The sequence below is a fragment of the Carcharhinus amblyrhynchos genome, chromosome 18 (genome assembly GCF_965287045.1).
Source record: "Carcharhinus amblyrhynchos chromosome 18, sCarAmb.v2.hapA, whole genome shotgun sequence".
NCBI lineage: Eukaryota > Metazoa > Chordata > Chondrichthyes > Carcharhiniformes > Carcharhinidae > Carcharhinus > Carcharhinus amblyrhynchos.
In genome coordinates this window covers 38216355-38240137 of record NC_137341.1, presented here as the reverse complement: position 1 = coordinate 38240137, position 23783 = coordinate 38216355, and the positions used below count along the sequence as shown (strand labels likewise).

Genomic DNA, 23783 nt, shown 5'->3' with positions numbered 1-23783 from the left:
CAGTACCTTAGTGTAACTGTAAAACCTGCTGTTCAGGACATGGTCAGAGACTTAAGCATATCAGATACAGAACTCAGCTCTGCATCCAGAAACCACGATGTTGTTATAAAGAATAGATCTGACTTTTTGATTTGCATATTCAGATGCACTGAACAATTAATTATAAGTAATCATGTGGAAAATATATGTAACAAGGTTTGCTAGCATACCACAATCCAGTAAATAGATTCCCTACAGTGCAGGAGGCGGCCATTCAGTGCATCGAGTCTGCATATTTACCCCTGCTAATCCCTTGACATAAAGAGTCAATTTAGCACAGCCAATCAACCTAACCCACGCATCTTTTCACTATGGGAGGAAATGGATTGCTGCATGCTTCAAATAAAAAATCCCTTGCAAAGACAGATAAGAGGTAGAGCAGCCAGATCAGTGCTTCAAGATTTATTGGAAGCAAACTATATTTATTTAATCAAGAGTGCAAATTTCTATAACACCCACTATCTTCTCCAACGTTGATTAAAAATTCATTTGCATTGGAGAAACATACAAATCACCAGTTCTCTTAACTCAAAACAAAGTGAAACATTGCACAGAAAATGGAAAATGAAAGCAGGTCAAACCATTTATACCCGACTTCTCACAGGTCTTGCTCTCGCTCCCACACAAGGTCAATATTAGGTATGTTAATATAGATTTTTGTTCATATGAATTTGTATGCTTTTGTATTTTTTTCCCCAAACCCGCTGCAGCTACTTACCTCCCGATTCCAAAGCAAAATCCACCATTCCAGTTTTATCTTCACTGTACAGTTTCAAAGCATTGTCCACGATTACATGCACTTGCTGGACAGCGAGTAAGCAAGACACGATAGGAAATAAAAATTAAAAACTTAAAGGCTGAAAAATTGCATACTTCTAGAGTTATACTCATTCTTAGACATATTAATGATGGACACAAGTAAAGTACATTGAACTAGAGGCACTGGACCCCATATCCAAGAAGCTCAGACAAGATGTGGACTGATATAAGGATTTTGGGTCTTATGTTTGTAGGATGCTGTGGTGGAAGGTGGAAAAGAGAATAGAACTGGGCTGATATTGCCACCAAGTTGAACCCATTTGGGATAGGCAAAGGAAGGAATGGTAGACCAGACCAGATTCTGCCGTTAAACCTGCACTCAAAGAGCAGGAGATCAGCACAATGCTGTAGTTTTGTACCACTGTAGTTTACAGCACAGGACCCAGTTTTCAGGTCCTTCCAGATTTTGGGATATCCGATAAGCGGTCCAGCACTGTAGATACGAAAGCATCCACCCCCTCTAGTACTTAACAACTCTTGGAAAAGGTCAGAGGGAAATATCTCAAGAAGCAGTCAAAATATTTCAAGTGCACAATGACACGCATTTAACCACCATGGACCGGCATGATTATAACTTTCTAAATAATGTATTATGGCACAAGTAAATTTTAAATAAACTTCTCCAGCACAAAAACACAATGACAGCTCAACAGAGTTTTGTTAGTAATTACACACAAACAAGCCGTAATGCTAATATCTTAAATTCAAATAGTGTCCAACATAAAAATCTCTGACATAGCAGTAACTTACCAAAAATTGGGTAGTGTGTATTACGGTTACAAGATTTGCAAAATGCTGAATTTAAAACCTGCACGTGAAACTTCACTGATTGCAGTGAAATTTGATGGGGTGCCAACAACATGAAGTAATATAGGAAAACATCCCAGTGCTTTACAGGGGTATAAGCAAAATCTGACTCCAGTTACATAGGAGGTGTTAGGCCAGGTGACAAGAGATTGGTCAGGACAATCTTAAAGAAAGAAAGATATGGAGAAGCAGAGAGGGTTAGGGAGGGAATTCTAGGCAGCTGAAGGTGGAATGATTAAAATCACGGTTGCTTAAGAGGCCAGAATTAGAGGAGCACCAATATCTTGGAGGGTTGTCAAGATGATGAAAGATAGGGAAGCCTAAGCTACAGAAGGATTTGGAAACAAGAATGTAAATCAAAAAATTCAGTTATTGAAAGAAATTCCAAAAGATGGGGCAATGTGGCTGATGCGTGGCCAGAGAGTGGAGCAGTGTGTGTATCAAGGTGTAGGTCAAAGTGGAGGATTCTTGCAGACATATGCAGCTGAAGATCCATAAAGTTTGAAAGTGAATATGAGGATCTAAAGTTCAATTTGTTTATACGTGGAGAGCTGCTACAGCTCAGGGTCAGAGGTGATGGGGATATGAACCCAAGACAAAAGGTCAGAGTATTTTGTATGATTTAGTTTGTGTAGGGTAGGCCAGCAAGGACAACCCGAGAGAAAAAAAAATCAAGCCTCCAAGTAACAAAGGAATGGCGATTTGGTTGCAGACGGCAAAAGGACAGCTAACGTTTTAAAGCGAAATAAGGCAGTATTGGCAACAGATTGCACATGCAGGAGGAAGTGGAGGGATGGTTAAACCCTACACAAAGCCTTTTAATGCTTCCACAGATTTCTTAATTGTTTCTTGATACTCGGGGAAAACAGGAAATAGAGAAGCTCTGTTTCTAAATGAATAGGGAAGTGTCTAGTCTCTACATAGTGAGACAAGTTCTGTTGTGTTAATCAGAGAGGAACATTGGAGCACCTTAACCAACAGACTAGGCACCACAATAAGAAGCTTTACGTTAATTTTGATGCCACAATGACGATCTAAAGGTGCAGGGCAAAGTCCAAAGAGGTAATGGGTCAAGTGAAGGTAGAGTAACAATTGGGACAGTACTCACCTCCTCTGAAATGCCATTTATCCCAGCATTAGTGACCGCACATGCAGCTACCTGTGCATCTGGTAGTTTTTTTGTTTCAATCCAATGTTGAGTGAGATTTTTGAGGATTTTCATTTCCAAATTTTTTAACTGGTCCTGGAGTTCAGTTTGGCTGGCAAAGTGAGAGGACAGCCATTCCTTGAAGGACTCGGGTGAAGTTTCTTGTTTGTTTCCAAAAACCAACAAGTTGACCAATTCTCTGACTCGATTATCGACCTGGAAAAGCAGAATAAATAATTTTATGTACAGAAATCTTGCGGATTTTACTGGGATCATTGTAATGGCCATTGTCACTACGAATCCATCAGTGAACAGCCAAGTTTTCTAGCACAATAGCAAAAAATCCAAATATAACAAATGAGACAGAAAAATTATGCTTACACTTCCTTGTATCCCATCTATCTTCGCACAGGATGCCTTTAGCTCTTGCATATTTGACAGCTCTGACTTGACGGTGGACAATTCTATATCCAGTCTCTTGAGTTCAGACATGAGGTGTTGATATTGTTCCTCATTGTCATTGCTTGGGAAAGAAAAAACAAATCTGAAATAGTATCCAATGAGAAATCACTGCACAACTGATAAGAGGAATACGGTGCATCATACCTTAGAGTGCTGGCCTTGGCACTTTCAACCTCTTTGTAAACTTCCTGCAGTTTGAGAAATAAAGGAAAATTACTTGAGAGGAAAAGCTTTCAGTCAAAAATAGTGTTCTTCACCAACATATTCCCGTTTACCTTCCAATTAAAGGTTACTTTGTTCATTACATTGAGACACAATATTCAAAGGATGAGGAATTTAAATAGACTTCAAGATTAGTACCTGTTACAAGGGGCCGCAGTTTTATAGTTAAACTAGAGAAGTTTAGTTTGTTTGTAGAACGGAAATCAAGGAGAGATTTAATAAGTGTTCAAAACTGAAGGTTTTTAATAGTGTACACAGTTTCCATTGAGGAGTGTGCTGGTAATAAAATGACAGATTTAAATTCATCGGCCAACAAGGTGAGATGAGTTTTTTTTAAATGCAGCAATAGTATTATGGTGATCAGGAATGCAGTGCTTGAAAGAGAGGTGGAAGCAGTTCAATTGCTCTTTCAAAAGGGAATTGGATGAACTTGCTGGGCTGTGGGTAAAGAACAGTGAAGTGGGACAAATTTGATGACGCCTTCAAAAGGTCTGGCACAGCCTTGAGCTAACTTGACAAAAACGCATCTTTACACAAATCACGTGAGGCAAAATTTTATATAAAGATGCATTTTATGTACACAACTCTGGCATGATTAATGTTCAAAAAACACAAATAAATACCTTTCCCTGGTTTTCACCAAGCTATAAACTACTGTGTAACAGTCAGTCACTGACTACTGTCCCTCCTATGAATGTGTTAGAAAGGGTCAATTGCCAAAATCCTCAGGAACATATCTGGCTGTGACATACAACCTTCACAACTACACTTGGCCAAACATATCTTTTCCACCTGGTGAGTTACAGAAACACAGCTGCTCATTTTAATTGTTGCTCACAAGGCCCATGAAAAGACTGGAAACTGCTATTCAGTACTTTGACGTGCGGGAAATCACGGTTACAAATCAATAACTTATCAGTAACCTGCTCAACCGGCTTAAATAATTAGCCATTGAAACCTGATGCAAGTTACTGAAATCATGGTCACAGCAGATGGCAAGCCAGACACAAGCTTTCCACCATGCATAACAATAAAACTCCTGTTCAGCAAAGCTTCAGTATGACTGGAAGCCAGCAATTACTGTGCAAATAAGATATCACCAGGCACATCAGATTGTCCAAAATGGAGTTATTGGAATACAAAGGATTTTGCAGGGCAATTACTCAAATTTGCTTGGGGTATGGAAGGCAGGAGAGAAAGAAAGAGTAAGAATCTTTAAAAAGTATGCAAATTTTAAATAAATGTGTACTTATTTTGTGTAAATATGTACCAGCAACTAAAGTAGGTTCTTTGTCTCAATAACCCTCACATCCCAACCCCAAGGTTTAGTGGAGAAACACTGGTTCCAGCAAATCATAAAGTAAACTAGGGCTGGGGGCAAGCAAAGACATTGGGGTAAACTTTTTTTTACATCAGAACATTCTCCCACACTATAAATCACAAGTCAGGTTCATAAAGTTCAGAGGAACTTTCAAAAACACCTTTGTATCATTAATTCAATATTAGTTTCTAAGGTTACTCGGTATGACGTGTTTCCAATACCACACCAAGAATACCGTCTTCAATTTTAATCCCAATTGCCTGCATTTGGTCCATATCTTTCTATTCCCATATGTTAAATGCTTTTTAAAAGATAAAATTGTATCTGCCTCTACTACTACCTCCAGCAGCTTGTTCCAGACACTCACCATCCTCTGTGAAAAAATTGCCCCTCTGGACACTTTTGTATCTCTCCCCTCTGACCTTAAACCTATGCCCTCTAGTTTTAGACTCCCCTACCTTTGGGAAAAGTTATGACAATCTACCTTGTCTACGCCCCTCATTATTTTATAGACTTCTTTAAGATCACCCCTCAGCCTCCTACATGCCAGAGAAAAAAGTCCCAGTCTATTCAGCCTCTCCTTATAACTCAATCCATCAAGTCCTGGCAGCATCCTAGTAAATCTTTTCTACACTCTTTCTAGTTTAATAATATCCTTTCTATAATAGGGTGACCAGAATTGCACACAGTATTCTAAGTCTGGCCTTACCAATGTCTTGTACAACTTCAACAAGCCGTCCCAACTCCTGTATTCAATGTTCTGACCAATAAAACCAAGCATGCCAAATGCCTTCTTCACCACTCTGTCTATCTGTGACTCCACTTTCAAGGAGCTATGAACATGTACCCCTAGATCTCTTTGTTCTCTAACTCTCCCCAGTGCCCCACCATTAACTGAAAAGTCCTGTCCTGGCTCAATCTACCAAAATGCATCACCTTGAAGCATGCTAGATTCTGAAGAGAGTTTGACAGGATTGATACCGACCAGATAATTCCCCTCTTGGGGAAAATCAAGGGCTAAGGGGCATAGTTCCAAATGTATCAATTTAAGATGGAGGAGAAGAGGAAATTCTTGACATATGCATGAATCTTTGGAATTCTCTACCCGACACAGTCTGAAGTATTTGAATATGTACAAGGCTGGGATGAGACAGATTTTTGAAATACAGGGGATTTAAAGATTATGGGGAAGGGGCTAGAAAACAGAGCTACAGCCAAGTTCAGATCAGCCATGATCCTACTGAACAACAGGAAAGACTCAAGAACCTATATGGCCTACTCCCGCTCCTACTTGTGTTTAACAATATACAATTTTACTAATTTTGCAAACCAATTATTTTTTAAACTGTGTAATAATAAAATGCATTTCCAACAATAACTTGTGTAGATGTGAGAAGAAAATTAGTTTAAATACACAATGTGCAAGTTAAAAGTTTAGTAAAACTTTCAAAACTGCAGTGATATCTCTGAAGAATCACCTTTAGCTAATTTTATGAACTCCACAAGAGAAGAGACAAAAAATTCAGCAATTCTAACTCAATTAGCTGGCATACAGGTGTGCAAGCTAAAATGTCTCAGAGCTCAAATAGTTAAAGCATCACATGCAAGAAATTATACAGATAATTATACCCTGTATGTGGCATTGTTACTGGTAACAGAACACCCAAGATTTAAACTAGCTTTATTGTGCATTGAATAGATTTATAGTTAACCACAATTTTTACACCTGCTGTTAAGCAGCTTTTTGATAAATGTCTTTTCAATAGGGTGGCACAATGGTTATCACTGCTATCTCACACCGCCAAGGATCCACATTCGATTCCTGACTTAGACTGTCTGTGTGAAGTCTGCACGTTCTCTATGTCTGTGTGACTTTCCTCTGGGTGCTCTAGTTTCCTCCCACAGTTCAAAGATATGCGGGTTAGGTGGATTGGCACTACCAAATTGGTGTCAAGGGGACTAACTAAATGCATGGGGTTATAGAGATAATAAGCGTGACATAGATAGGATGCAAGACTGGGCGGAGAAGTGGCAGATGGACTTCAATGCAGATAAATGTGTAGTGGTCCATTTTGGCAGGACCAACAGGATGCAGGAGTACAATATCAAGGGTAGGAGTCTCAGCTGGGTTGAAGAGCAGAAGGATCTTGGGGTCCGGGTCCACAGGACTCTTAAATCGGCCTCACAGGTGGAGGGATGTGGTCAAGAAGGCATACGGTGTACTGGCCTTCATTAATCAAGGGATTGAGTTTAAGAGTCGGGAGGTAATGCTGCAACTTTATAAGACCCTTGTCAGACCCCACTTGGAGTACTGTGAGCAGTTTTGGTTGCCTCACTACAGGAAGGCTGTGGAAGCTATTGAGAGGGTGCAGAGGAGATTTACAAGGATGTTGCTTGGATTGGGAGGCATGCCTTATGAAGATAGGTTGAGGGAACTAGGTCTCTTCTCCCTGGAGAGATGAAGGTTGAGAGGCGACCTGATAGAGGTTTATAAGATGTTGAGAGGAATAGATAGGGTGGATTCTTGGAGGCTATTTCCCAGGGCTGAAATGGTCGCGATGAGAGGACACAGGTTTAAGGTGCTGGGAAGTAGAGGAGATGTTAGGGGAAAGTTTTTCACTCAGAGGGTGGTGAGTGAGTGGAATCAGCTGCCGTCGGTGGTGGTAAAGGCAAACTCGCTGGGGTCTTTTAAAAGACTCCTGGATGAGTATATGGGATCTAATGGCATTGGGAGTTACAGATAGTTCTATGGCTTGGTAGGTATAGATGTGATCGGCGCAACTTGTGGGCCAAAGGGCCTGTTTGTGCTGAAGTGTTCTATGTTCTATGAGGCTTGACTGGGATTGTGGTCAGTATAGACTTGATGAGCCAAATGGCCTCCTGTGATTCTATATGAACTTTGTACACTTATACTTTCTCTATGAGCATCAACACACAGCGAAGATCATGATGGTGTGCATATTTCTGGTGATCATTTGAGAAGTGAGCATTTGTTTGACTTTTCTTTGTGCATAAACCTAACCCTCAGAATGAAGATGCCCATACTGTACTAACTCTCAGTAATATAATACTTTTCTCTAAACTGTAGCCAAAAGAACACAGTCCCTGTCTGCAGTGTAAATAATGAAAATGAAATTTACTTTAGTAAAACATTTGGATACTTCAGGTCAGCTTAGTTCTCAGCAAAACATCTAGCCTCCAGTTTACAAACATATCCATGCTGCCCTCAATTTCTCAATACTGTTTTGAAAAGCTTGTCCACTGTCAGAATATTCCTCAAGTGCTCCAGCATATGTAAACAAATCAGCTTCTTTACAACAGTCATAAGCCACTACTAATCAAAGATCTGCCACTATATTAACAAGCAGTGCACCAAGTAATCCCTTTAATGAGCATTTACAGACAGCTCCCTTCAATGGTATGACTCCATGCTGGCCTCTGTATAAAACAGATATGGATATCTAATGTATGAAGTACAAGTTCTCTCACATCTTCTGGGGAAATAGGCCTTTACTGCAAATTTGTAGTCTGCGATTCTAATTGTGTGATGCAATGCCAGTAGTTGGTATTTCAATGACCTACAATCAACATAATTTTTCAGTAACTACTTCATTCACCTAAATGACAAAGGATCACTCATTGCACTACCTACCTTCTCTACTAGCTATGACTGTAACACTACATCCTGCACTGTCTCCTTTCCTTCTCTATGTATGGTATGCTTTGTCTGTATGGTGTACAAGAAACAATACTTTTCATGGTACACTGATACATGTGACAATAAATCAAATCTACAACAACTTACAAGATTAATCACAGTCTCAAAAAAATGAGCTCTCCCCAATTTTGACATTTTCCCTCAGGATAGTTGACTCTTGATGGATACTGTGCCTTCTCCAAGGCTCATACATAAGTGAACCTCAACACTCTGCACTATACTGTCAATCTTTACTGAGGTCAATCGCTCTGACTCGAACCCCTCAAGTTGCCTGGATTGCAACAAATGAATAGAAGTGTACTTAACTCACTTGGGGTTGAAAATGAGCTGTAATTATACTGCAGAAGTTGCACATATTGCGCAGCAATAAAAGATGTTTTAATGACATCGGGAACCACCACAGAGTAGCTTGTGTGATTTAGTAATATTTTAAACTTAGGATTTGCTAGTTATCTTGCCACAGAATTCAGGTTTTGTTTTTGCTGGCTAACTCAAATACAAGAATATCAGTTTCTAAATTCAAAGAATCCAATGCACCAACACTGTTCACTTAAGGCTCTCCTACAGCAAGTAGCTAAAAATTCTACAATTACCAATTATATTATGTTACTACACCTCTGATCTGTTAGACAAACTCTGAATCAGAAATTCCAGTTCAGCGATTCGGTATTCATGCTTCTGATGTAAAGCCATAAACTGACTCTAGAGAGGGAAGAGAGAGAAATATTTTCAAAATGTGTCGATTGAAAGTGGTAACCAATTGTTGTACACAAGATTAACATAAGTAAAACAAATCATCCAAAGCTATGGAAGATGAGACTACATAAAGGAACATATCATAACCTATATCAACAATTATGAACTCCTTTCCCAGGAGTTCTCTGGGAGAAAAAGTTCAACTATTAATCACACAGTTATAAGTGCAAACAATTATATGTTATTTAACGATATGTTATGGCTGGTAACCTGAAGGAATGACATCTAAGAAGTCCACTGAAGAGAATCTTGTGATCACTTAGCATATATCTGTATTTGGAAAATGGTCAGCATATATACTGGTTACACTATTTGGATAGTACTTACTAATGCAAAATAAACTGGATTGGAAGAGTAATAATTTTCTGCCAAACATAAGCAAACTACCAGCTGTCCAAGCATCGTTTGTTTACAGGCGTATTGGTGAGGGATTACTGCTTGATTTGTGGGGAAGGACTAAATGGTCGGAGAAACATTCGAGGCAGGGAAAGTATTTTCTTTTCTCCACGATCAGAGGTTCTGATCAAGGGTCAATGACCTGAAATTTTAAGTAGGTTTTTTTCCTCCACGCACGTTGGCTTACCTGCTGAGCATTTCCATATTTTTCATTTTAATTAGAGATTATTGCTGCTTAAGGATCACTGCACTTGACATGCATCATTTTGACTCAAAACATAGTGGCTATTTGTTTTATTTGGTCAGAATATTTAAGAATCCCACACAGCTTCTGAACTAGATCAATTGGCAGGTAGCAAAAGACAATTTTAGTTGGGCTGTCATGTCACATGCAAATAAATGTCAAATACAAATGCTACGGAGCCAATTTACATTGTGATTTATGTTGAGTGACCTTGGTAAATGCAACTTCAAATCTCTGATGCATTGGGAGTAAAAAGGCCTCAATATATTGCAAAGACAGTGTGTTTTGCCCCAGCAATTAAAGCAGTCCTAATTTAACAATTTTAAGTACATCAAAATAACATAGCTTTGATATGGACTCTCTGTAGTAGAAACCATTTATGGAATTAGCTTGGACATTTTCAAGGCTGCTAGGCAATGATGTAATTAGTTGCTTCGAATGCACCGCCACTGTTGCAAACTGAAAGATCCCATGTTATCTCTATTCATAATTGTGACCGACTACCAAGCACACGTCCAAATTGTTTTAGTTCTTAACTGAATCAGTTCTACTTGCAAATGTGCCTGAACTAAAGAAAAGCTTCCAGAGCTACTCATTTTCAACAAAATAGCAGCTCATTTCTCCTAAGAGTGCTCAAAGTGCCCAGGCACCTTCTTTAGGAAGGCTAAAAAATGTTTTTTTTCCCTTCAGAAGTGTAACATTTGAAAAACAGCATCAAAGATTCAAAGGCAATTTCAAAACAAAACTCGCCATCTTAATGGCACCAACAAATGTGGTGGAATATCTGAATCATCACCAATCCCCATTTCACTCTAAAGGAACAATACGGCTCAATATAAAAATCACAGGACTTTCACCTGTTAATAATTCAACCCCGACAAGGGAGAATTTTTTTAAAAAGGGATACAAAACACGCTTGTGCACATGAACACAACTATGGTGCCGCTCTCCCAAGAAAGTGAGGTAGTTGCACTTAGTATCACCTTGTTACCAAGCATGAACACTGACACATCTATGCAACATTGCAATGACACAGCCCCGGCACTTAACCAAATGAGCTCAATCACTGATCCGCACTCAAATCTAGGTACACACAAGTATGTAAAGCAGTTCAAAATCAAAACCATGGTTAAAAATAACCCACATGCTAATTTATTCAAGTTTTTATATGTTTCAAACCAGGCAGTAATAGAAAATTACCCAGAGACAGACCTTTAAATCCACAATTTGAGGTAATTATACTACTCCTGTGGCCGAGGTTACAATTGGGATGCACGCTTGCTAAAATCTGGTTGCAAGCAAGAGGATAATTCATGCACGAATTAAGCAAAGTTTAACACATTAAATGAAATGAAAAGTAATTAATATTCCAAAGCTAATGCAATACCGATGTGCCCAACATCTGCATAGCTCAATATGTGTTTAGTCACCTCAGCTGTTGCTTCCTTTTTTTAAACTCCAACAATTTACCTTGAGAAGATCAGTTCCTTCCTGCTTCACCTCTTCCTGTAACACTGTTGAGTGCTGTCTGATCGAGTTTCTGATGAGGACCATGATTGCTTCTTTGTCATTTACCTGCCCGACTTGTTCCTGTAGCTTCTGAAACAAACCGGCAAGCTGACTGTAACGTTCATCTGAAATGAGGGAGCTCTGAGAACACTGGTCACTGAGCACAGCAATCTGCTTTTCCAACTCTGTCACACGACTCCAATCGAACGGGTGTCCAGTACTCTGAAATAGATAGTCGTACAGTGACAAAATTGCACTTAGGCTTCAAACTATGCTATGCAAAGACACTCATTGTTGGAAGCATTACCCGTGAAAGTGGTAGAGAACCAGGAATCTCCCCATTTGTCTGGATAGTTGGTACAGTTTCTTTTGAGCTCTGCATGGTTTGCACTACTGTCCCATTAAACACTGGCAACAATGACCACAAGCCTGCCAGACCGAAGTACCACAGACCAGCTAAAGAAAGAAAAGGCATGTTATTTTTATGGGAATAAAAAAACACATTCAGCTTATTTGCAATAAATTTGCTAAGGACTTGCCACAGACAAACTGGAAAACTATTGTTTTGTCTAGATCTTAAGCACTATTAAGCAAGTTAAGTGATAACAAGCATTCCTGCTTTCTTCTTTCATATAATTCTCCTGGTCCTTTTAGAACTTCAGTCCAAAAGACATGCTGGTTAGGTGCATTGGCCATGCTAAATTCTCCCCTCACAGTGTACCCAAACAGATGCCAGGAGTGTGGTGACGAGGTGGTTTTCACAGCAACTTTATTGCAGTGTTAATGTAAGCCTACTTGTGACACTAATAAATAAACTTTAAACTTTCACATTTTTAAATAACTTGCAATAAGTCAAGGCAATGTCAGACTGCTAATTTTGATTAGCCACATGAAAACCATTTAACCATTAGGTACCAAACGGAAATTTAACTGCACTATTTCCGCTACCTTTTTCAGTGACTAAACAGATTATCTACAGAATACATATTTACCCAGTTGATTACACCATTCTATCAATAAAAAGAATGCACATGTAGTGTTGCAGTTATTATTTGAAGTGTAAAAAGTAAATAAACTTGTAAGCAGACTTCAGTTCTAACCAAGTTGACACTCAGAACACATTACACATCCTCCCATTGCAGGTTCTCTTGTTTCTTGATTCGGTGTTTAGTGCCTATCCTTTATTGTACGTTTAAGTTGCCCAATTTGCTGCTTTCTAAAACAAAACTTCAAAATTATACACTATATACATGCTGATGGAATTAATTTTTTTTCACGGATAAACATCAATACCGAGTCTGTTGATCTAACAGCATTAGGAGATCTCATGGCACAGTGAATAGACTGCCACTGAGCCCAGAAGCTGTGTTCACATCCCACTCCAGGACTTAATGGCCATAGAAGATCTTCATGACACGGCTAGTAAATTAATCATCAACTTGCAAATCCTTCTAATGCAGGCAGTATGAACGGGAGAGTCTGTAGCTGTAGCACAGCAGACCCCCAACATTAAGATGACTTCACATGCAAGTTCTTGTCACAGGCTGTATTCCATGGAAAGCATCCTCCTCACTGAGGGATTGCCAGAAGGCAGCGTAGTGGTATATGCTAGTCGTGTTATACACCTCATAAGCAGGATATTTTCGCACAGTGGAGAAGTGGAGGGACATTTCACACAGCTTCTACCTAGTCAAGGAATAGTGTTTCTGTGGTAAATGGACAACATAATCCAACTTTACATCCAGTCCTCTTTGTGGATTTTGTCAAGTTGTGTCTACTTGTGGATCACTTTGGGATGCAGGAAGTAGTGTTGCTCTTTTGGAGGTTGGCTCAGTCTTGAGCATTTGGAGGCAGAAGAACAGATCCAAGCTCACAATTTGTCTAATGTGGTAAAGATCTATCTCTCTTGCAGGCCTGACCATGTCTTCCTTGTGCCACAGTTTAAGTCCATTCAGTGGGATTTCAAGATAAAGCACACCTCTCTCCAAGCGAATAATTAGACCCACAGAATGCATTTGGCAGGGAGATGGAACATCATATTCATTTATATGGTTGCCAGAGGCAACTTTAGTTTAGACTTGGAGAACAGCCACATTGTGTTGGGTATCAGTCTTTCAATTTGAAACCTAATCTTAAGACATTACACATATTACACATGTCAGGTATGCTTTAAAGTCCTTCCAAATCACAAATCAGCTTTCATGTACAATGTTGCTTTGGCAGTTTGTTAATCCATTTATTAAATTCATTTGATGGGAGCACCACTGGCTGAGCCAGCATTTATTGCCTATCCCTAACTGCCCTTGAACTGAATGGCCAAGGAGATTAAAAGTCAGCTACATTGCTGTGGATCTGGAGTTACATGTAGGCATGTCCTTTAGGGATAGAAATCTGCGAACCAGATGGGTTTTTACAACAGTTCACGCTCATCATTAGACTTAACTCCAGATTTTTTAATGAATTTAAATTTAGCCATCTCCCATTTGGGGCCAGGTCCCCAGAGAATTACCAAGTCAGTGGATTACTAGTCCAATGACAATACCACTACACCACCGTTTCTTCACTGTGCTCCAGCACATCACAGTACACTTACTATCAGGACCACAGATCATTCAAACTTGTCGGGGTTTGCTTACCGCATAAGAGAAGAAGTGGGATCAACAGGAATAACCATCTGAGCGATTTGGATAGACACCTGGATGCATAGACAAAACAATAGTTGCCAAACTAGATTACACCAGGAAATTCTAAAGCCCATAATTTTTCCATGCATTACATTTTCATTGCTAAACAAACTGAAATCAATTGACATCAGCTCAACATACCTGGTGAGCAAAAATACATCAAGAAGGGACATTAAAGTGATCAGCTGATACCATCCAGTCCCAAGCCACCAGAAAGCTCCAGAAGCAGCCTTTCCTGAGAAAAATAGACAAATGCACAAGACTGATGTATAATTAAATTAAGAATTCATTTGATTACCCAGGGAAGTAATTTACGTAGGTGCAAATCCCATGGAAAATAGGCTATATAAACTAGCCCAAATATAAATCTGAGAAAATAGGGAAAAAATGCATGAATCTGAGTGCAAGTACACTACGCTGAAGAAAATTAAGCCAGGGTTAATACTATTGAAGCTATTGCTAGATGCTCAAGGCTCGGGGTGAAATCTAAGCTTGCAATGCTCTACCACCAAACATGCATAATAAACACCAGCTCTAGAAAGGTCAAGTGAAAAAATGAATAGGTGGAACAGATGCAGAACAAAAATGAAAAATTAAAATTAAATAACCTGGAGATACAATGGCCAACCACAGAATAGACAAGACCTTCCTGGATACAAACCAGGCAACAGCACCAGCAGCCTGCATCACTTGCAGCAACAAAGAGCCTACAAACACAAAACAGATCAATCTGCAAAACATCAATTTTGCATGGTCAGGCAATCCTTTTTTGGTGTAACTTTAAATTTACTAAATATACTGCACAATAGTTAATGCACCAAATATCCCAAAAATGTCGTAATAACATCAAATATCACAAGTTTTATCAACACAGCACAAAATAGAAGTCTAAAAATCAACCTGCATAAGCAAAGACCAGCCAGATGGTCCGCGTGACTTGTGTAAACTTCATGTACTTTGTGGACCCCACCTCTGTGGATTTATATGTATCGTGTTTCATCCCCTTACAGTCATCACCTGTTGGTTGTGGCAGTACAATACATTAGTGGAGTGAGCAAAGTGAACCCAATTTGTGGTCAAGTGCATTTTGCCCCACAAGCAACTGTGGAATGAAGTGGCAACAGCAGGTATCAAACCAAGATACTTACACAAAGATTCCCCATTTATATTCAGGTGTCCATCCCCAGTAATCAACTCTTTTACATTCATTCTTCCACAGTAACTTGAATGGGCTGCAACACAGAAACTGATCCTTAGCTGTCTTTCTCAGAAAAAATATTGTGCAGAGAAAAATCTTGACTTGTCAAACTAATGAGTAGTTACTGCATTTTGCATGTAGCCAGGATGACGATGCTCATGCATGCAAATAAAGATCAAATAAACAAGTACAAAAGTTATTTAAATTTTAGGTACCCACTCACAGCTTAACAAGCTGGCTTTAGTCAGCCCTCCAACATAAATAGGGAAACAGTGACATGCTGCCTAATTTAAACAAGTGAAAGTGATCTACAGGTAAGAGCACATGATGTTAGATATTCCATGCCATGCACATACCACTGCAAATGGTTAGAAAAATTCTAAATATTTCAGATATGTATTTTAGGTAAAGCATCTGGAGAGACTACAACCAATAAGTAATCTTATACTTGAGAATTTTAAAAGTGGCAAAATTTTCAACAGGGGAGGAAAGGGCTCAACTAGGCAGCAACAGATTTAAGAACATGCAAGCGCATGGTTCTCCCCACACAGTTAGATGATACCTTTGGAGTAAAAACCAGTCTTCAATAAAAGTGTTTGATACAGATGCAAAAACCACGCAGCTGCAGTTGATACAGCATACTTGGCCAAATGCTGTGTGTGACTCATGAATAACTGCATCCCTGGAAAAATATAAGCAAATGCAACGAACTTGTAAAAAAAAACACAACGTATTACAATCAGGACACTGATGCAGGGACTGTTACACCCTGTAAGCCCTGGTGTTTAAGGGTTTAATTAAGATTTGTTGGTTAAAGCATGAAAAATTAAATTCCAGCAAAATTGAATTCAAGCCATCAGAACACTTATTTAAATAACAATTCTAAATTCACAAAATCACATGGCACTCTATGCTAAATTGTAGTTTCTCAGGTCTACCAGCTTGTCTATAAATCAATGCTTGATATCAATTGATTTTTGCTGAACTGCAAATTACTAGCTCCTTCCCAGTAGTACAAAAAAAATTGACACCTTCACACAGCAACAGCGAACAAAACTGTGAACAAAATTACGCAGCACAAGCTCAGTATTCTAAACATTAAAATCATTTAGGATATATAGCACCGTATTTTCAAATCAACAATGCCAGGTAAGCAATGAGATGTACCACGTAGATTTAATTGTACATTTATTGTGGCGCTCAAATTTAACCAGGAATTAGGTTTGTTCTTTTCCTTCAATTTCATGTTTTCCTTTTTATGCAACCTTTGATGAAGGAAGTTCGCTCCTCAGTTTTGACAATGTATCACGTGCCCAAAGATCAAGTGCATACAGTTTATGGGAATCAGTTGTTCAATATCCCCTCCCTGAAGATTGTGGGGGAAGATTTCAGGTTGCCATCTCCCTGAATTCCATCCCACCCAAGTGAGATATCTCTTGCACAGACTGTCCTTCCTTTCTCTATATTGCCAGTGAATGTACCAAATTGTGCTTTAGTCACAGATTAAGACTAGGTGGGTTACTGGGTCAAACTTCCAAATAGCATCGCACAATGCCAACTGGGTCCAAGACAACAGCTCATCAGCATCAACTGAGGGAAATTAGAAACAGGCATTTAAGTGCTAGCCTAGGTAGCGATGCCAAATTCCATGAATGAACTGAAAAAAGAATGACTGAGTCTGTGGTTCTTTGGTACTTCACTCAAATAAGATTTTCTTTTTACAAAATCATGGGAGAGAACTACACGGCAGAATTTTACAGCAGGTGGGCAGGTTCGCAAGCAAGGGAGCTTACAAAACTCCTGGGGTGTCTTTGCTGTCACCCTGGGCTTATTTGGTAGCACAAACCACAAACTTTCAAACTAAATTGAGTTTGTACCTACGTATGTTCTGTTTGTGAACACAACTCCTACTTACCTGATGACGGGCAGTGGTCTGAAAATTTGTGGCTTGTGCTACCGAATAAACTTGGACTTTAACCTGAGGTTGAGAGACTTCTTACTGTGCTTACCCCAGTCCAAGGCCAGCATCTCCACACTTTGGACTTGGCCATTATATAACGGGTGGCAAGCCTGACATCAAGCAAGACACGTGTCCTCAAACCAATTGAGGCCCTTAAGCAGCCAATTAAGTATACTTAGGCTTCATGCAGGAATTGAGCGTGGGAGGGTGTTGGGATTGTCTCCTTCAAGGGCCCCCTTTTCCTGGTCTCTGGAAATAGTCCCAGCAGTATCCCCTGCTCCCCAAAATTGGTGCAACCCACCAAAACAGGGTCAGGTTTAACAGCAAAATTTTCAGCAATAGGGGTGGTGTTGCAACACTGCCAGAGAAATCTGGTAGTGGGGTTCACCACCCCTGTAAGGAAGATGGCTATTCAGCCCACAGTATGAGCCAGCTCTTTCGAAGAGCTAGCCTGACCCTACCACTCTTTCCCCAATAACTCTACAATTATTTTTTCCTTGAATTATCCAGTTCCCTTTTGAAAACTACTATTCAATATTTATCCACCAGCCTATCAGGCAGTGAATTATACAACCACATTGCATAAATAAAGTATCATCCTCATGTTGCTGCTGATTTTGTTGTTACAATCAATTTAAATCTGTGCTCTTTTGTCATCTGCTATTTCTATGGAAACCCTTCATTTTTTAAACATTTCCAAATCTTTTCTTACATTCACTGCCCCAAAAAGTAACACACCAGTTTCTCCAGTTTGTCCCCATATCTGTATTCCCTATTCCTTGGGGTTAGTGTGGTAAATTTCTTCTGTGCCCTCTTCAAAGCCTTTATGTTACCGCTAAAGCATGGTGCCCAGAATCAAACATAATATTCCAGCCAGTTTGGAGTCTTGTCTAAATGATTAGAAGTCTATTTTACTAGTCAGGACAGTGATAATCAGAGAAGCTGAACCTATCCTCAGTGTCTGCAAGTGCATTTCAAGTGAGACCCCCAACAGAACTGTCATACCACAACAACCGTGGAGTCCTGTAGCACAAGTTCACGTGGCTAAGTTTTACCCAAGCAGTATATTCATATTTACTTCGTTATGCTACAAATATACCAGTCACTTACTTGACTTGTCTTTTTTGTTTTTGCTCCTGGAGTACACGGTTGAAGAGGGTGCATGGGAAGCACAGTATGCAGTCAGAACATCTTTTCGTTCGGAGAGAATGCTGCAGTCGTTACAGGTATAACCATTGAACATGGCTGTCTGCATGTCTCCTGTTACTATGTCCCCATTGGCTTGGATCAAAGTTGTATTTCCTCCTAAATTACAAAGAAGGACGGCTTGGATTTTTTACACTAACTAAAAGAAATTAGGTGAAGTATTTTAACGTCAAATGAGTTTTAACAGCTGAAAATTTCTTTACCTTTGTTATCTCCGTCATCATCATCTAAACCTGCAAAACAAAAAACAAAATACTTTTCCATCATGCTCAAGTACACTGTATTTAGCCAATTGCGCAACTTTAGCACCAGTGGACTGAAGGAAAGCAAGTGCCCTTCAGCAGTGACTTCAGGTCAAATGCTCGAACAAAGGGAAGGTTCACTCCAGTTCCAGCAGCAATACCTGTTTTATGTTGAATAAAACGCTGAATTCAAATAGCTAAAAAAACCTATTACTAAAAAGCAACTACTGACATAACAGCACTGAGTTCTTCATTGGCTGTAAAGCACCAAGGGGCATCCCAAGGTCATGAAAGGCACTACATAAATGCAAATATTTCATTTTACTGCAACTAATCCTGTTCCATTGCATGATGACGCAAATAACTAACAAATCATTGAATAAACTTCACTACAAGCAACACTTTTGTGTCGATATTGCTCTGTGGTAAATTCTATCACAGCCCACCATTTCCTGAGCTTATGCAGGGTACAATTTCATAAGCATCATGAATCCTTTCACACCTCTTCCCAAGCTGTCCGTTAAAGGAGTTTAGCAGCAAATTGCAGAAGGCCATTCAACCACAAGATAACCTCAACTAGTTCTCACCCATCAGCCACATGCACCCACCTTCCAGCAGAGATCAATGAATAGCTATTAGTAGCCAAAACCAAAGCTAATTTTTCATCCTTTAATTCAAGTATTAAAATCAGTTTTAATACCCTTTAATAACTCAGTAGAGATAGAAGAATCTAATGTGGGACTTACTTACGTCTGTACAACAACTCTATGCTGGACAGTGCATTTACCATGTTCAAAGAATGATTAATGCAAAAAAATGCATTTCAAAGATTTGCAACTGCTAAATACACTTCAATTGGTACAACCAAGTTTCTGATGGAAACTTAGGTACACTAACCTCAAATGTATTGGACCACATTTGGGAGAACACAATATAACTAAGGTTCAGGATTAGACTACATTTCATATCCAGTTTCAAAATTTGAATATCATTCAAAGAAACAGACACAGAATGTAAAAGCACTAGAGTAATGAAAACAGCGTTCTAGACCGTTCCACACTCTGGAACAGAGGTGTGTTTCAAATCACTTCTTCTCTTTTTGCTTCAGAAAATAAACAGTATCCCTTCACTTGAAATGACTGCACTTCAAAACAGAAGTATTTGCTAGATTGAATTTAAACGCAGGGTTCTGTGCAAACTCGAATATGTTGGTGGAAGCACAGAACTGCTGAAATCAATTTGAAATTTGCTCCCTATGGACTGTTTTGTTTGAACAGCCACTAAGTTTTAGAGCAGTTTTGTTTCACCCTTGCTTCCCTTTCTGCGGTTGACGTGGTTTCCTAAAAGAACGTGTTGGTGGTTCTAAGATAACATCTCCAAACTGCACGTGTTTCGTTTGTTAATGCTTGTGATACTCCACATGCTAACGGACTTCGAAGTGAGCATTTTGTTTATAATAAATCAAATGCTGAGTCTTTCATTGTCTTACACAAACATTAGTTAATTTCTGAGACTCGTGTGCCAACCAACCCAGAGTTTGGTCAACACCAAATTCATACTTGAAATTACATTTAAAAGAACATTTTCCTCATTCAAAAGACATTTTGTTCACTCAATGTAAAAAAAACCTAAATGTGTTTAAAGAGAAAATTAGTAAAATGAGTTAAAATGTTATCTGCTAAGCCAATTATTAGTTATTACCAGTAAAGGCAAACATAGATTTTACTAATCCAAAATTGGATTTTAAACACACCAAGCTCCTATTTAAACAACTCAAAATGCTCCTAGCAAGACTCAAAAATACCATGCACCAGGTGTAAGAAAGTTACAACCATCAGACAATTTTCAAGCCTGCTGCTGGAATGCTAAAGTGCTGCAAAACACTGGAGTGCTAGAAGCAGATATTTCACAAGATGAACTCGAAAAGCATTGCCAACAAGAGTGAAAAGGGGTCACAGAATCACAAAATTATATTAGTAATGCAGCATATGAAATGTTGGACATTGTATTCAGCACTCATTCTGAAGGATCATGGGGAAAGATTCCAACGAGGGCTGTGATTAGAGTAAAGAGGTAGTTTCTGATACATCTTCTGATTGAAGGAATAGGAGACATTACAGTAAAGAGCAAAAAATATGAGCCGTCTCTGAAATGCTCTTTAAAAGGATTTCCAGACAAAAGTAAATCAGCATTACTCTAATGAGAACAGATACCGTGACTGAAAACTTGGTTGATAAATCTAAAAATATTAAGCATTGTATGTAAATCAGATTTGTTTCCAAACATTAAGTCTCCAACACAACATTCAATAGGAAAATAAATTGCTCAAGTTATAGTTATTTAGTTCTTCAATGTTTTACTAATCAGAAATCTAAAGTACTAATCAGAAATCTAAAGTACTAATCAGAAGGTAGTTGTATCTAATTTAACAATTTGGTCTTTGTCCTGCTTACCCCAGAAATGACCCAGTTCTGTTTTTTCTCGAATCGAAGACTCATCCAGTACGGTGGACATCATCGATGTGTCTGTCCCATAGCTGAGGATACTGCTGTGACTGGAAACTGAGGACTCAACTATGGATTTCCTTGGAGTATGTGACACAGAAACAATTTCTTTGCTTGAACTTTTGTGTTTTTGTTGTTGCTGCTGTTTTGTACTTCTGGAAAAGAAAGCTATATTAAAATATCGCCAGCAAATGTTCATGTTTTGCATAATAACACAGTGTCACAATACATTAGAGTTCAGGCAAACTAGTACCCAAGATCCCAATTACACAAAAACACCAAGCAAAGGAGAATAAGTCAACCCCAAGGCTGCCTTCACATGTCTGGAAGCCAAACCGAAGAAAGAACAAAGATCTTGAACCAGATTTCTTGACTATCTCTAATCAACTTAAAACTTCAAAGAAGGGGGAAACCCCACAATAACTAAACATTTCCATTGGTAACCTCACGATTTGATGTTATGCAAACATGCACAATTCATCATCTTAGTCTAATTTTGCATATACATTTCAGCAGCAGTTAAAAAGCACAAATTACATTGATAGTGTCTCCAAGCGGCCCCAAAATAGTGCATTCAATCTTTCCAGAAATGTGCACACATTGTTTTTAAGTGATATTTGACCGGAGGATTGTCTACATCAGCATCAGGTGCAAGGAACATCACGTATACCACATGCTTTCCAAACAGTAGTCTCTGCCTCAAAGTTACTGTTTTTGTGCTTTAACATCTTCTGTTTCAAAGTCAGAATTTTCTTTTTATCTCAGTCACTTGAGGAAAACCAAAGGATTGAATCATATCTACTAATCTGAATCTGGCACTGAAATGATCTGATTCTATTAGCAGGTCTATTTTTGATTTCGGGGTATAGGAGGAAAAGCAATAAGAAAAAAGTCAAGGAGAAAGAATAAATCTTCAAAAGGACTTTTGGTGAAGAAATCTGCTTAGCATCATTATGTTTTTTGTAAAATAGTTTTTCCAAATACGAGTGTTGCTACCAGCATTTATCTCCATCTCCAATTGCTCGTGAGATGATGAGAATATAACTTTCTCAACTGTTGCTGCACATATAACGTAGGTACACCACAAAGCTGTTAGAGTTCCAGGGTTTGACCCAGTGATGGCGAAGGAATGTTGACATAATTCCAAGGCAGGATGGTGTGCAACTTGGAGGGAAACTTGTAGGTGATGGCGTTTCCAATTATCTGTTGCTCTTATCCTTCTAGGTAATGAGGTCGTAAGTTCGAAAGTGCTGAAGGAGCCTTGGAAAGTTGCTGCAGTATACCTTGTAGATGTTGTACATTGCGAGATGGTGAGGGTAATCTTTAAGGTGGTGGATCAGCTAAGTTGCGGTGCGTGTAATGTAGGCACACCCACAAAGCTGTTAGTGAGTTCCAGGTTGGCTGCTTTGACTTGAATGGTGCAAAGCTTCCGAGGCATTATCCATCACACTCCTGACTTTTGCCTTGCAGATGGTGGACAGGTTTTGAGGAATCAAGCAATGAGTTATTCACCACAGAACTGATAACCCGAGGATGGTGAGGGAATTAGCACCGGCAATGCCATCTAAAGTCATGGGGAAATGGTTAGATCTCTCTTGTGGGAAATGGTCATTGTTACCTGTCACTTAAGTGCCAGGCATTCAAATCAATTATCATCCCAAGCCTGATCACTGTCCCCTTTTCCTAATAAATAATCAGGCTTACCTGGATATAGATTCCTTATAGGACAAGAGGCTTCCTGTAAAAGAATGGTTGCTCCCAATGCTCTCATTGTGCACACTCTCAGTGGCATAAAACTCAGTGCTAACAGGACGCAATCTGCGTCGTGACATTCTTGGTGAGTCGTATACTGGATGCAGCTGATGTGTGCTTTCAAAATCCACTGCCTCTGTAGAGTAACTGGAACTGTAATAAAACATACTGTATGTGAACATTTCACATGCATTTAACAATTAAACATTAATACTAAGGAATAGTAATATACCGATTTGTTCATGCTCTGGTTTCAGTTTTAAAGAATTTGTGCATTGTTAATCAGTCATTAATGCAGTTTCCACTAAAATCATGCAATACATAACATGCAGGTTGTGGTAATTTAGACATTGTAATCTTTTATAAATTCAACTACCAAAAGTTTAAAAACACAATCTGGTAGTTCTGTTTAGTCTTCAAATTTTATAGATGATCAAAATTACTGATGTAAAAATTCCAGTTTCAAGAGTATGCAAGATTCAGTGTTAAAGCACCATTACAAAAGAATGTGTAGTTAGATTAGCAAAGATAATCAACAATAATCAGAGGCTTTTAATAAAGTCATCCTCCTTGCAATATTCATCTTTTAAGGTTTATAAATCCAGATGAGTTTCAAAATATTTGAAAGTTTTAGCACAGAACAGTTACTTCAATTATTTTTTTCTACCTCAAGATCCTCCCGCCACTCAACTGACAGGCAAGTAGAAAAACTATTTTTAAGTCTTTCTTAACAATGCTCTACAGCCAACTGCTTGCAGAGGGGGTGCTTAAGAATCATCTAAATTCACATGTCTTGA

General features: G+C 38.9%; 1 protein-coding gene across 1 annotated transcript in view; it reads right to left on the bottom strand.

The window, feature by feature from the left end:
* sun1b (Sad1 and UNC84 domain containing 1b) overlaps positions 1-23783 on the bottom strand; it is a 56151-nt gene that overhangs the window by 10438 nt on the left and 21930 nt on the right. The window contains exons 3-19 of the mRNA XM_080206841.1: positions 22939-23139; positions 21184-21389; positions 18692-18721; positions 18393-18587; positions 15885-16004; positions 15273-15356; positions 15025-15141; positions 14733-14831; positions 14266-14359; positions 14077-14135; positions 11748-11896; positions 11402-11662; positions 9151-9237; positions 3419-3462; positions 3194-3335; positions 2774-3028; positions 758-842 (exon numbers count right to left, since the gene is read on the bottom strand). Of these exons, the coding sequence (XP_080062967.1) occupies positions 758-842; positions 2774-3028; positions 3194-3335; positions 3419-3462; positions 9151-9237; positions 11402-11662; positions 11748-11896; positions 14077-14135; positions 14266-14359; positions 14733-14831; positions 15025-15141; positions 15273-15356; positions 15885-16004; positions 18393-18587; positions 18692-18721; positions 21184-21389; positions 22939-23139 (2228 nt within the window). The remainder of the gene's footprint in view (positions 1-757; positions 843-2773; positions 3029-3193; positions 3336-3418; positions 3463-9150; positions 9238-11401; positions 11663-11747; positions 11897-14076; positions 14136-14265; positions 14360-14732; positions 14832-15024; positions 15142-15272; positions 15357-15884; positions 16005-18392; positions 18588-18691; positions 18722-21183; positions 21390-22938; positions 23140-23783) is intronic.